The following is a 14,901-nucleotide window of genomic DNA, read 5'->3' on the forward strand; positions in this document are numbered from 1 at the left end:
TTGATACCGGACATCAGATACAGTTCGAAAATACATCTGCCAAATTTTATCGATATCGGTTCAGATTTTTATATAACTTCGATAAACATCTTCATGCGATTTTACCCATCTCTGCATTTTCTGTAATTCACCTTGTCATATTTTACTGAATATAAAAGAGGTTCGCATCTCTGATTTCTGTGTATACAATGGATTTATAAATATAAATTTTGGCAATGATATGTTGTCAAACAAATAATTTTGAAATAAAATTAAGAATATAATTGAATGACTTTACCTTCTTATTTCTACCACGGCTGTACAAAAATATATAAAATTAAATTTGCGCTAAAAATCCATCCATAAAGAATTATAATTTTTTTATAAAATACAATTTAATCAAAGGAAATAAAAAGAACATATGCAAGTGTGTGACTGCAACAATCATGTAACATATGTAAAATGGCAATTTATGACGTACACCTGAATAAAAAAGTGACAGCAGTTGACAGTTTAAAAAAATTGTGACATTTCGTCTGATGTTGAAAATCAGCTAAACAGTTTATTATTGTGCACGCATGAAACCTAAACGAAGAGGGGCAATTGTTAGGCTGGAAATACTTAAAGCGCATATTTGGCTGGCTTATTCGTAAATGAACAAAGGAGTTTTAGGTTGACCTAGTTCGATTTTGGCCCTAGGCTCCTTTGTTCATTTCCGAAGAAGCCAGCCAAATAAGCGCTTTATGTATTCCCAGCTTTATGTTCCATATCATTCATGGTAGAAGAATATAGGTAGACGCGTCGACACAGCTGCTGGGACAATGAACTGTCAAACCAATTTTGGAATAGAAAATACTGAATGAAAAATTATTCAAATTTGTAAAAATTGTTGAAAACGCGAAATATAATACCCTCCGAATGACGTCATATAAGAAAACATATAAAAATCTACTTCTATTTAAAAAAACATTTACAATTTTTTGACACATCAATGTTCCCAAGCGTTGATGCATCTACCTGTATTCTTCTACCATGATATCATTATTCTTCTTCTGATCCACCGAAAAGAATACAAAATTTAAAAAAAATAAACTTCTTCTTATATTCAAATTATTTTTTGGTTTGAAAATGTTTAGATTTCTCATTTTGGTTTTTGTTTGTTTGTCTGATTAACAATTTCTACAAAAATTATGTTTTTGTTTTGTATACTTTAGAAGATTTCTTTATGTTCATATTTTTATATAATAATACCTTGTATGTGACATGTTATTTCTAAATTTTATTATGAGATTTATTTGTAATTGTAATTTTATTGGGGCTCTAAATAATTTTTTATTATTGTTGTGATTAAATTGTATTATCTCTTCTGTTATTAATTATTTTTTATGTGTGAGAGTTAAGAGCTAATATATTATATTTTTAATTTTTTATTATGAATTTTTGTTAAATCAGTCAGATAGGTTTTTAACAGTGTTTTTTATAATAATTATTATGAATAATAATATTATAATTGTTTTTTATAATTTACTTTAATTTTATTAGTTTTTTTTTTAATTTTTTTTTTCATTATAATATAATTGCATTATAATTTTTAAATTCTTAATGATTTTGGGGATTTAGGTTTCAACATAAAAAAGGTGAAGTGTATATATTTAACCGGCTTAACCGCGACAATTGACCAATCACAATAAATGCAATGTTATATAGTCGAATTAATTGTGATTGGTCCCGTTTTAAGATTTTTATGTAAACGTTTTATTCGTTATATTCATATTTCTAACTGACGTGTGAACATGGTTAGATCATCTTCAAGCTAAATCCATGATAGAAGAATTAAAGTAGTCGCATCGACACAGCTGCTGGGACAATGACTTGTCAAACCGGTTTTGGAATTGAAAATGATGAATGAACAATAATTGGAATTTTTAAATTTGTGGAAAAATACGCATCAGAAAAATGAGAAAAAATAAAATATAAATAAAAACAACTTGTTGCATTTTTTAATAATTCTGACAGTAAGATGTATTTCTGTAGTTTTTCAAAGTTGTTCTACCTTCATGGGTCAAATATGAAATTCAATAGATTTTAGAGTTCTATGCTGATTAAACGTAAAAAAAACATTATAAAGCAGCAATTAAACATTCAAAATTTTACTAACACTAAATAACACTTTTCAGTCACGTTTGCGTTCAATGAGAACATCCAGTATAATTTTACAAACGAAAAATGCATATCATAACTCCGATTGGTGTCGTATAGAATAGCATATACAAATCTACTTATTTTTGAACAAACTTTTAAAATATTTTGTCATATTGAAATATGACAATGTTCCCAAGCGTTGATGCATCTATGTATTCTTCTGCCATTTGGTCTATTCCTGCAAGAATCTACTACTTTTGCAATTTTCTTCGATATCATAAAGGGAAAATTGTTTATCGCAGTAAAAGATTTTAGATTCTTGCAGTTCTGGAACATAGCAATATTTTTGTTTGGACACTTAAAGGCATGTAAAGAGGTTTACATGTACGAAATCAAGATGATAATAAGATCTACTAGATTTAGTTTATGTAAACAGGTTTAGTTAAACAGACGAAAAGTACGTCGATTACGACGATTTATGAAATCCACTCGATTCAAATGGCAATTCCATACCGTCAAGTCATGGTGGAAGAAAACTGTTATGTGCATCAAAGCTTGGGAACATTGACATGTCAAAATATTTAAAATGTTTTATCAAGAATAAGTAGATTTTTATATGTTTTCTTATATGACACAAATCGGAGTTTGTTATAATATATATTTTCAACATTTTTTACATTTTAATAATTTTTCATACAACATTTTCAATTTTAAAATCTGTTTGACAGTTCATTGTCCCAGCAGCTGTGTCGATACGACTACCTGTATTCTTCTACCATGCGTCATATAACACCACTGGATTTATGAATACGATTTACGTGACGTATAGGTTAAGGAATTGTTATGGTTAAGGAATTTTGACATATCAATGCTCCCAAGCGTTGATGCATCTACCTGTATTCTTCTGCCATGGGAATTGTCATTTGGAATCGAGGGGATTTAGTAGTCTAAACGTGCTTAAAGTATTTATTTGACAATTACCACATGAACTCAAGTTTCTTGTAATACCAAGCCATGGTAGAAGAATATAAGTCGGCACAAAGCTGCTGTGACTGAACTGTCAAACCAATTTTGGAATTGCAAATGTTGAATGAAAAATTATTTAAATTTAAGAATTTTTTTGAAAACTCGAATTATAATAACCTCCAAATGACGTCTTATAAGAAAACTTATAAAAATCTACTTATATTTGAAAAAAAAACAAGCCACACTGTTCTAAAAAAAAAAAACATTTAAAATTTGTTGATATATCAATATTCCCAAGCGTTGATGCATCTGCCTTTATTCTTCTACCATGGACCAAGCTAACGTTTTATGAACAATTTTTACAAAATTTAAAAAAAAAATAGACACACGAAATTATACAGTTATTTCCAGTGATTTTTATTGAGTATGATTTCTTTTTTAAATAAATAAAATTAAAATTTGTTATAAATTTTGTATTTTCAAAATCTTTTTTTTGAAATATTGTAATAATTAGATAAATTTAAACATATATCAACAAAATGAAGAAAGGAAAAAAAAAAACACTGCAAATAATCCATTCTATCACTTTTAGAGTCTTTTATTATGGAGAAAAAAACAAAAGTAAATAAATACAAACTGTTTTCAAATTAATACAATTTCATATTTCACAAATTTTTATAATATTTTCAAATTTTTTATTTCCTCAATAATTATTAATATCTTTGTTTTTTAAATATTATTAACTTTTAAATTCTTTTGTCTTTGTAAACTACTACCAAAAAATTATAAATAATCACGTTGAATGCGCTAACCACGTATATATGTATGTTTGTTTGTTTTGTTTTTTATGTATGCAATTACTTAACTATATATAAATGTATAAATATAGTGGGGGGTTTTTCATATATGTAGTTTGTGTGGTTTCAATTAATATTATTTTCTTATCAAATATAATATTTGATTTATGTTGTTGTTATTATTTTTATTATGGTTTTATCGTAAACATATTAAATTGTTGTTTTGTTGTTGTCATTAATAAAAAAACGAACTATTCGAATTCATTCAAAGCTATCAAACGTTTATGTATGTAGGGGTGTATTGGTGTGTGTTGATTTTTTTCGAGAGCTTAATAATCGATTACAATGTAGACAAATCGATGAGAAAATATTGGACGTGTTCCGGTACTTTTTGTAACGGCAAAAAAACATTAGTATAAAATAATTTTGAGAGGGAAAATTAACAAAAAAACTAAGTACAAAAGAGAAAAATAGTAAGGATTTCTATAGTTTGTTATATAAGATCATTAAAAAATATCAGCTGATCGCTCGCTGAATTGTTAGTTAATCACAATAGTGACACAATAAAAAGGTACAGCATTTTTCGCAGCTGATTATGTAAATTTACGTACGTTTAGATTTACCAAATCGATTCGATCTCAAATGTCAAATCCACAGAGTATACGTCAGATAATAGCGAGTGGATTTATGAATACGATTTATGTGACGTATACGCTCTACATTTGACATTTGAAATCGAGTTAATTTAGTTGTCTAAACGTGTTATAACTCTATGTTATCAACATGGTAAAAAAATGCAGGTAGATTCAAAAAATTTAAAAAGTTTTTTAATATAAGTAGATTTTTATAATTTTTCTTATACGACGTCAACCGGAGCTTATTATAATATGCGTTTTTCAACAGTTTTTACAAATTTGAATAATTTTCAATTCCAAAATTGGTTTGACAGTTCATTGTCCCGTCACCTGTGTCGATGAGTCTACCTGTATTCTTCTATCATGTATGTCAAAGCACTTCTTGCTTACGTCAAAGCCCTTTTTGCTTATAAACAATCAGTAAATAAATTTTGACATTTAGTCTGATAGGGATCTCATTATTTCGCCTTAACCACAATTTTTTAGGTGGGTTACACATTATCAAAACATAATGACAGCTTTGTTTAAAAATCAATTTCAAGTCTTTTGGTTTATTTGCAGCGATCATGTTAGTAGTCAATCTAAGAAGTAATTTTTTTACATGCCTGGTGCTAGACTTCACAAAATATTCCTGGCTATAGACGAACTAAACTTGAAGGGTCATATATTGGTGAATCCAAAATCGACACATGAATCAATAGCATGGTAGTATAAAATATAGGTAGATGCATTAACACTTGGGAACATTGATATGTCAACATTTTTAAAATGTTTTTTTTTAAATAACTATATTTTAAAATGTTTTCTTATACGGCACCAATCGGTGGTTGTTATAATATGAATTTTTCAACAATTTCAATAATTTTTCATTCAACATTTTCAATTTTAAAATCGGCTTGACAGTTCATTGTCTTATCACTTGTGTCGATGCGTCTACCTGTATTCTTATGCCATGGTCAATTTCTTTGATTATACGTCAAACTAACGATGAATATGCGCAAAACGCGCATAAAGATGACTTTAACTTAACTCCACCAGTGTCAAAAGTATATCTCTCGTGAGTAGTGGAATATAATAAAGATCAGATCAGTGAGAAAATAAAAATGGGATGTTGTCAAATGAAACATTTTGAAAAAAATGTGAACATATGACTGCATGACTTTACCTTCTTCATTCTACCACGCATGGTATTTTCAGGGTTCTAAATGATAATTTGAAATTTATTCTATTTTCATAATTTCTACCATTGAAAGCAAGGTAGGATTTAAGGTGGGAATACATAAAGCGCTTATTTGGTTGGTTTAAGTCATCGGCTGGCTTCTTCGTATAGGACTAAAGCAAAGACCTCAAATGGTAAAGACTGGACAAAATGCATAATGGAAAAATACTTTATGTAAAAAATATACAGGGGCGCTGCTCACAACAGTGACATGTTGGCATTAAAATCATATTTACAGAGCAATTTTAAGAATAACATTTTCTGTAAACCAATAATTTGGACTAAAAATTGCATTCATTGACGTTTTCAATTAATTGAAAATTGCATTTGCTGTTAAATTCCTTTAACATTGGTGAGTATGTTGTTATGATATCGTAACAACAGAGGTATTTACACCTGGTGACAATATTTTGACTCTCTCTTGTCCCATATTTATACTTCTATGTCTTTGACTAAAGGACTATTAGGTTGACTTAGTCCGATTTTGGCCCCAGGCTTCCTCGTTTATTTCCGAAGAAGCCAGCCGATGACTTAAGCAAGCCAAAAAAGTGCTTTATGTATTCCCACCTTTAGTTTTTTTTACTTGCTTGGCGTGACATATCAAATTTAGTTGACAATATTAAAATTCAGTTGCAAAGTAGAAGAATACAATGAACTCTTAAATCAATTTTGAAATTAAAACTTTTGAATGAAAAATTATTCAAATTGCCAAAAATTGATTAAAAAAATGTATATCACAACAAATCTTCAATTGGCATCGTATAGGAAAACATATACAAATCTAGTTATTTTTGACATTAAAATAGTTAAACATATCAACGTTCCCAATCGTTGATGCATCTAACTCATGGTAGAAGAATATAGATAGACGCATCGACACAACTGCTGGGACAATGAACTGTCAAACCAATTTTGGAATTGAAAATGTTGAGTGAAAAATTATTTAAATTTTTAAAATTGTTGATAACGTGTATTATAATAACCTCAGAATGACGTCGTATGAGAAAACATATAAAAATCGACCTATATTTGAAAGACATTTAATTTTTTTGATATATCAATGTTCCCAAGCGTTATTGCATCTGTGTTCTTCTACCATGATCTAACTGAATTCTTTTACCATGTTCAGTTGTTAGGCGCATCAACACAGCTGCTGGTACAATGAGCTATCAAAACATCTTTGGAACTCAAAATTTTGAATGAATAATTTTATAAATTACGTATTTTTTTCATTTTTTTTTATTTATTCAAAATTTTTCATTTATTAAAAATGAACGCAACAAGTTGTTTTTTTTTTAACAAAATAACTCGTTGCATTTGATAGTAATCCTGACAGAACAATTCATACAGATTTGCCTCTTTACTTACAACTTTCTCGAACTTATCCTACCTTGTCTTAATTGTATTATGATTTCAACTACATTGTAATCGATTAATTCTCTTTTTAAGCGAGGTACACACTATCAGCTTTGAATGACAGTGTCTCCGTTTAAGTTTGTCAAAAAAATGTCGTGATTGTTCCACAGATTAATAATATCTAAAAGAGCTCTGTCATTCAGAACTGATAGTGTCTAGTCTGCTTTAGTATTGTTGTTTTATGTCTTATTATCTTATGCATTTTATTTGTAAGTTGTTATTGTATTTTTATTTTATTTTCTTAAATTACTTAAGTCTGTAAGAGTATGTATGTTCAACAGTATGTGTCCTTGTATTGTTCTATGTATGTATGTATGTATTTATGCATGTTTGTTATGAGAGTGTTCTATTTTAATACTCGTTCATGGTTTCGTCTTAAACAAATTCCTCTTTTTCCTCCAGCCATGGATGATTTAAGCACTCCGCTGCCGATGCTCTTATAACGGGATTATATTCCAACATTGGTAACAGAAAATCGGAGAATTTTTTCGCTTCAATTGGATCCCAATCGTATTTTTCGATTAGAACATTTATCAGACTCCATGGTTTTAATTTTGTTATATTTCGTAGACTTCCTGTAGGTGGGAGAAGAAAAAGAAATGGAATCAGTGGAATTGACGTAATAATAATTAGACAAGGAAGCAAACTTAAATTAGATTGGTAAAAAAAACAAGCGGCGGCAGGACGATTGATCAACTTTTATTCAAAACACCTCCGACGAAAAAAATTAATTAATTAATTTTTTTCAATATAAGTTACGAACAATTCCACTCAGAGAACGAAAGAAAAATACGCCACAAAATGATTTTTCAAAAATCACCATTGATGACCTAATTATACGCGCAAGAACGTACCAAAAAAGGAGGCAAGACAAGAAAAGATGTATAAAGCTGTTACTTATATGCCGAAATTCTTAGAAAGACTTTATAAGTCAAACATCTTTAATAAGGACCACTATCAATTAGCTTTAAAATCATGTAATAATGTCGACAAAATCTAGTAAAACAAAATCTAAAATGAAGAAGGATGACAAGTCCAATGTAGTTTATGGGATAAAGGTGAGAGTACATAAACAGCTTGAAGTCTTCGCATGGCATACTTTGTGATGTATCATAAATGGATGCCAGAGCCAAACTCAAATTATGCCGTCATTTCCCTTTATAATTTGACATTACTATGCCTATGCTATGTACCCTCACCTTTACATGTAATAGGGGCGACGCTGACGTGTACCAAAAGGCATATGTCGACACCATAAAGGCAAAATTAAAAAGTAGCCTTCCCGGGCATAAGTCGGGTCAAAAAAATGACAAGCCTCTCGAAAAAAATTCTGCTCTAGCTGCCCATTCCACATTGACAGGACATGAACCCAAAGTTAGCACAAGAAAATAATTACAGAAGACGATTAACATTGGAAGCGTTACATATTATAAGTTTACCAAATGACAAACAAATTAATTATCAAACCGATACAGGGCACTGTGCTCGCATTTACAAGAGCCTAGTTCATAAACACCGACGAAAGAAAACTTAGTTTGATACTGACAATGTATGTTATTTATTGTGTCATATATTGTTAAAATCAGTTTGTAATCTGTGCTTTTAAAGAAGATGAAGATGAAGATTTTTCGGAGGAAGACGAAATATTGGAGAAATAAAAGCGGAAAAATTAAAATATAAAAAAAACACAGTTTTTAATAACCTCCTATGTTTAATAACCTAAATATGTTTAGGTATTTATTGAGGTAGAAAACCCAAGGAAGTTTTATTTTACAGAAGATATTTTTGAAAGATCTGCAATGTCTTTTATGTAAGGGCACTATCAGAGGGATTGGGTTTTACATCTGTTTTACTATCCCAGTTTAGAGCACGTTTAAATTACTAATGTCACTTGATTTCAAATGCCACTTCCATATACGTCACGTAAATCGTATTCATAAATCCAGTGGATATTATGAGAAGAATACAAATATGAGAGAAGAATACAGGTAGTCGCATCGACACAGCTGCTAGGACAATGAACTGTCAAACTAATTTTGAAACTGAAAATGTTGACAAAAAAATTATTCAAATTCGTCAAAATTTTTGAAAAATGCATATCGGTGTCGTATAAGAGAACTTATAAAAATCTACTAATTAAAAAAAAAGAAAACATTTAAAAATTTTTGACATATCAATGTTCCCAAGCGTTGATGCATCCACCTGTATTCTTCTACCATGCAGCAGCGCTGTGATACATACATTTTCCAATCCAGTTGTCAAAAAATTGACAAGAAACATGTTCGCCACAAAATTTTACTGTCATGCCTTAAGCATGAATTTTGACATTTTATCAGATAAAACAACAGCTGTTTTTAGATTAATTCGCTCGAAGGAAGACCTTATAATTGGACCATGGTTAGCATATTAATGTCAAATTGTAGGAGAAAGACGGCAGGATTCGAGTTCGGCTCTGACATTCCTTTTGATATGCATGGTAGAAGAATATAGGTAGATGCATCAACGCTTGGGAACATTAACATGTCAAAAAAAAAAAAAAATAATAATTATGTTTTTTCAAAAGTGAGTAGATTTATATATGTTTTCAAATTTGAATAATTTTTCATTCAAAAATTTCAATTCCAAATTTGGTTTGACAGTTCATTGTCCCAGCAGCTGTGCTGTTGGGACTACCTGTATTCTTCTACAATGGGAATATGTCACTTAATATGATATGAAAAAACTGCAACCAACTTCAGACTGCTGTCATTTCTAAGCCACTCTCCCGACAGTTGTTCATATTATTCCAGTGACAGTTCATTATATTTTTAACAAGCGTACAAAAGCTTTTTGGTGAGAATTTTCCAGAAAAATAAGTTATTCGTGCTGGAAGTCAAGCGTGATAGTGTGATTTCTTTATATTTGGCTGGAAAACCACAAATGGCTGTCGTTAGAACACTCCAGCAGTTAAATGTGAATAAATATTTTGTGTCTCGTACCAATCGCTCGTTACCGTGATACTGGTAGCGTAGCCCGACGTCAAGGGATTGGACGGAAGAAAACAGCAACATCAGCAGAAATGGTTCGAAAAGTAAGGAAGTGACTTGATCAAAACCCGTCGCGTCGCAGTGGCCGAAAAATGGCTCGTGAGCTGAACTTATCGCTATATTCCATTCGGCAAATATTGAAAAATGAGCTCGGGGTAAAGCAATTGAAATTCCAAAAAGTGCAAGAACTTACACCGCAACAGAAAGAAAGTAGACTCAAAAGAGTTAAAGTGTTGCTTTGCTTGGCTGAAAGTGGCGCACAATGGCCACAAAAATCTCCGGATACCAATCCGTTGGACTATTGTGTCAGGAGTATTTTGGAAAGCAAGGTTGGCACTAAAAAAATACCAAAGTGTCGATCACCTCAAGCAAGCGTTTCGCCGGGAATGGGCCAAAATACCGCGTAGCAACATTCGAGCATCGTTTGACGGTTTCATTGGCCGTTTGAAGGCCATAATTCGTGCCAAAGGTGACCATTTCGAACAAATCTAAACTTATTCTAAAATTTGATGCTCTTTCCGACATTTTTTGCTTTCATTCAATAAAATTAAAAAAAAAATGTAAAAATTATGGCGTTTGACTTTGTTGCAGTTTTTTTTTTGTCTCAATTACCATTATTAACCCGGATAAAGATTTGTATGTAAACATTCTTTTTTTATTCCAAAATAAAGAAGGATTCTACTGATTTCTGAAAGAGCCCTCACTTTCAAACTTACCATAACTTGTAAAATATTTAACACCGTGTTTTCCGCGAAATATTACCGACGGTGGTATTGTGCCCAACAGCTCAACGATATGGGCCAAGTGATCTTCGTCCCTGGAATACGTTTCTCCGGCATGTGGATCAAATAGATAATCGCCGGTGGCCAATTCAAATGCCAGACATGCAGTACTCCAAATGTCCGCTGTATAATTATACGGGGCACCCAAAAGGACTTCTATCGAACGGTATTGTCTCGTTTGGATATCCTCGGTGAAGTGGTGATACTGCAATCGTGAAAAATCGTTTAATCAAATTGTTGTTTGTCAATAAATCACACACTGTGAACCTACCTCATAACATGCATTACCCAAATCGGCAATTTTCACTCGTACATTCGTATTGTTGATCAGCGACTGTATGGCATTCGTATAGGATTGTGTCTGAGGAATTGGAGTATTGGCATTTAAAATGTTGGTATTATTTAATTGATTATTGATTTGTTCTGCTTTATCAGAACCAGTTGTGGTGGTAGTTGTTGTTGTTGTGGTGGTGATGGTGGTTGTGGTGGTTTCAGTGGGCGGCTGTGAGAAAATTTTCAACAATTTGTTTTGTTTTTTTTTGACACATACCAAAAGAAGAAGGAAACGGAAGAAGAAGAAAACAGGAGAATGCAAAAAAAGAACGATAAACAAAGAGTTGTGGTGCAAAACATTCACATGAGATTTGTAGCCATAATATAATGTAGATGGCGTTCGAATTGGCGTAGCCGATTTATTAGAATGTAACTTTCCATCAAAGTGAAGATTGGAGAAATAAAACACAATTTCCTGACTATTTATATATAAAAGAAACTTTTTAAACGATGTGTGAGAAAAATCCTAAGCAGTCCCTAAATAGGTATAAAAAAAATTTCTGAAATTCTTCAAAAAAGTCCCAATACGTGCTTAAGGTGAGAACACATAACAAGCTTTTTTGACTGGCTTTTGTGTTGTATCGTATGTACCATGATATAGTTAAATTTTCGCCCATAATTTACACTTTTTTGACCTACGCTCGTTTGTTCTTTTACGAAGAAACCAGCCGATGACTAAGGGTGGAAATACATAAAGCGTATATTTGGCTGGCTTAAGTCATCGGCTGGCTTCTTCGTAGATGAACAAAGGAGTTTTAGGATGACTTAGTTCGATTTTGTCCCTAGGCTCCTTTGTTCATTTCCGAATAAGCCAGGCGATGACTGAAGCCAGCCAGATAAGCGCTTTATGTATTCCCACCTTTAAACCAGTAAAAAAAAATATTTATTTAGCTGTGCCTTTATAGTCCCTAGAAAAGGCTAAAAAACCTACGAGACATGTCAAAATGAATGCCCAGTGTACGCGGAGAAGGGTTCTTTAATTCTTAAAAAAAACTTGACATTTCTTGACCTGCGAGTAGAGCTTTTAAATTCTTTAAAAAAGACACATGCTTCTCAGAGCAGACTTTCTAAGTGCCATAAATATATATACGTAGCTGGCCCCTCAGTATACTTCTTAAATTTTTATACCCTAACTATTGTCCTCCGATCTTCCTAAAATCTTTAAAAATCGACGTTTTAGAGGCTTGAAAAAGCTTTTAAGGTTCTTTGAAACAAAAATACACGCATATTGCTCTTAGAACACTTCTATTTTTATACCCTACACCACATAGTGGTTAGGGTACTATGTCTTTGTGATTTTTTTTTGTAACATGGAGTGGGAAGCGAGATAGACCCATAGTTACTTTTGGGGATCTTCATAAAATCACTTCGTGAGTCGAATTTGCGTGTCAATCCAAGGACGAAACCTATTGAAATTGGTGAGGATCGGTTTAAATTTAGATATAGCTCCCATATATCTTTAACCGGTTTTGGGTTAATTGTGCACAAAATGGTCAATATCAGTCCAAATGACCTGAATTTTGGCACATCCGACCGAATTCAGTCTAGAGGCATGTACATCAAATTTGATGAAAATCAAGATCGGTTCAGATTTGTATATAGCTCCCATATATATCTTCGACCGATTTTACGTTTATTGCGCACCAGATGGTTAATATCGGTCCAAATGTAGTGAATTTTGCCACTTCCGACCGATTTCAGTCTAGAAGCAAATTTGGTGAAAATCGATTTGGCGTTTGATTCCCTCACATTCTTAATATGCAATCTACAACAATGATATTTGGTATCAAATATCTCATAGAGCTCAGAAATACCTTTGCCAAATTTTATCGAAATCGATTCAGATCGGCTCAGAATTTTATTGTGCGCCAAATATGCAATATTCGTCCAAATAGGATGTATTTTGGCACATCCGAACGTATTCAGCCTAGAAGCAAGTATATCACTCACCAAATCCTCCGTCAAATTTAGCGGAAACCGGTTTTCAGAATTCGCAATATGCATTCAAAAACACCATAGTTGTTTATGATCCACATAAATTCGCTGTATAGGCGTTTATTTATATTGCGGATAGCTCTACTTTATAAGCATAGTGGGGTAGGGTATCATAAAGTTGGCCTCGTTCGACTTTTTACCTATCTTTACTGGTTTTTGTTATGAAAAATCCACGGTCACCAAGAAAGCTTCTAAAGTTCTATTAAAATGCGAATGAAAAACTCTAAAAAGTCTAAATCATTTTTTAAAGTTCGACCGAAAAGAATTTAAGCGAGAAAGCCTCTCAAAAATGTTTTAAAATCCCACTCATAGTGCCCTCCGGAAAAGCTTCAAAAACTTCAAGAAAATCAAGGCGGGAAATCCTCTAAAATAACTGAAACGAGTAAAAACGCAGCTAAGTTCAACCGGGACGAACTTTTAATACCCTCCACCATATGGAAAGAACCCGCGAAATTGAAACGAATTCCGAAAAATACCATCTAAATGATTACCTTTATACGGGGGCTATACGAAGACGTGAACCTACATTAAGATATTCAAATACGACATTTGAAATAATTCCGGCGAATAATGTCAGTAAAATCATAAAAATACCGAATATTGGGAGGTACCGTTACAATGGAGCAATGGTACATATACTGAAGTACCCTTACAAACTTTAAATACGAAATTTGAAACAATTCGGATAAATAATGTAGCTAAAATCATCAAAATACTAAATATTGGGAGGTACCGTTATATGGGGGCTATACGAAGACTTGAACCTGCATACAAACATTTTTGTCATAGGCTGTAGTACCTATTCAAATACGAAATAATTCCGGTAAATAATGTCGCTAAAGCATGAAAATACCGAATATTGGGAGGTACAGTTATATGGGGGCTATACGAAAACGTGCGCCGACATGTCCCATTTACGAACTTAACCTGCCTACTGGTAAACTATGCATGTAAACTATGAAAAATAGCGTGACAGACAGAGTCTATACATTGTAGGGTCTATTATAAATATTTCGAGGAGTTACAAACGGAATAACAAAGTTAATATGCCCTCCATAGAATGGTGGAGGGTAAAAAAACACACGATAAAGCTATTAAATTTCTTAATGAAATACCACGCTTATCACAATCTAAAAAAGTCTAAAACTATTTAAAAATGCGAGCGAAAAAAACTTCAAAAATACTTAAAAATCCAGACGAGAATGCTTTTAAAAAAGCTTTGTAAGAACCCACGCATAAAGCACACCAAGAAAGCTTTTCAACTCCCTTAAAAAACGCGGGAAAGCTTCTAAAATAAATTAAAAGACCATGCACAAAAGATCCGTAAATAATTTTTCACGAAAAGAAGAAGCCAACTTAGCGTCGAAAAAGCTCCTAAAAGTCTCCAGAAGGTCCCAAGAGAAAGATTTTAAAACTTGTAAAAAATTAACGCGAAAATGCATTTAAAATTCTTTAAAATATCCTCGCTCATAGTCATTTTAATAAGTTTTCCGAGTGCAAAAACTTATATAAAATAGTAAGCGTGGAAACTTGTACGAGAAAACTTTTATGGTCCTATAAGAAACTTAAGCGAAAAAACTTTTCAAATATTTAATAAGAACCCAACGCTTA

At 31.9% G+C, this 14,901-nt stretch overlaps 1 protein-coding gene across 6 annotated transcripts in view; it reads right to left on the bottom strand.

The window, feature by feature from the left end:
* Window positions 1-7,016: 7,016 nt before the first annotated feature.
* Window positions 7,017-14,901, bottom strand: part of LOC101892046 (SRSF protein kinase 1) — a 53,495-nt gene continuing 45,610 nt past the window's right edge. Inside the window, exons 6-8 of one of the 6 annotated variants that reach the window (XM_020036646.2) lie at window positions 11,234-11,464; window positions 10,897-11,167; window positions 7,017-7,729 (exon numbers count right to left, since the gene is read on the bottom strand). In XM_020036646.2, the coding sequence (XP_019892205.2) occupies window positions 7,530-7,729; window positions 10,897-11,167; window positions 11,234-11,464 (702 nt within the window). In that variant the 3' untranslated portion in view covers window positions 7,017-7,529. The remainder of the gene's footprint in view (window positions 7,730-10,896; window positions 11,168-11,233; window positions 11,465-14,901) is intronic. The other 5 variants (XM_020036649.2, XM_020036647.2, XM_020036648.2 and 2 more) reach the window with 5 other exon arrangements.

This window comes from Musca domestica, unplaced genomic scaffold (genome assembly GCF_030504385.1).
Source record: "Musca domestica strain aabys unplaced genomic scaffold, Musca_domestica.polishedcontigs.V.1.1 6, whole genome shotgun sequence".
NCBI lineage: Eukaryota > Metazoa > Arthropoda > Insecta > Diptera > Muscidae > Musca > Musca domestica.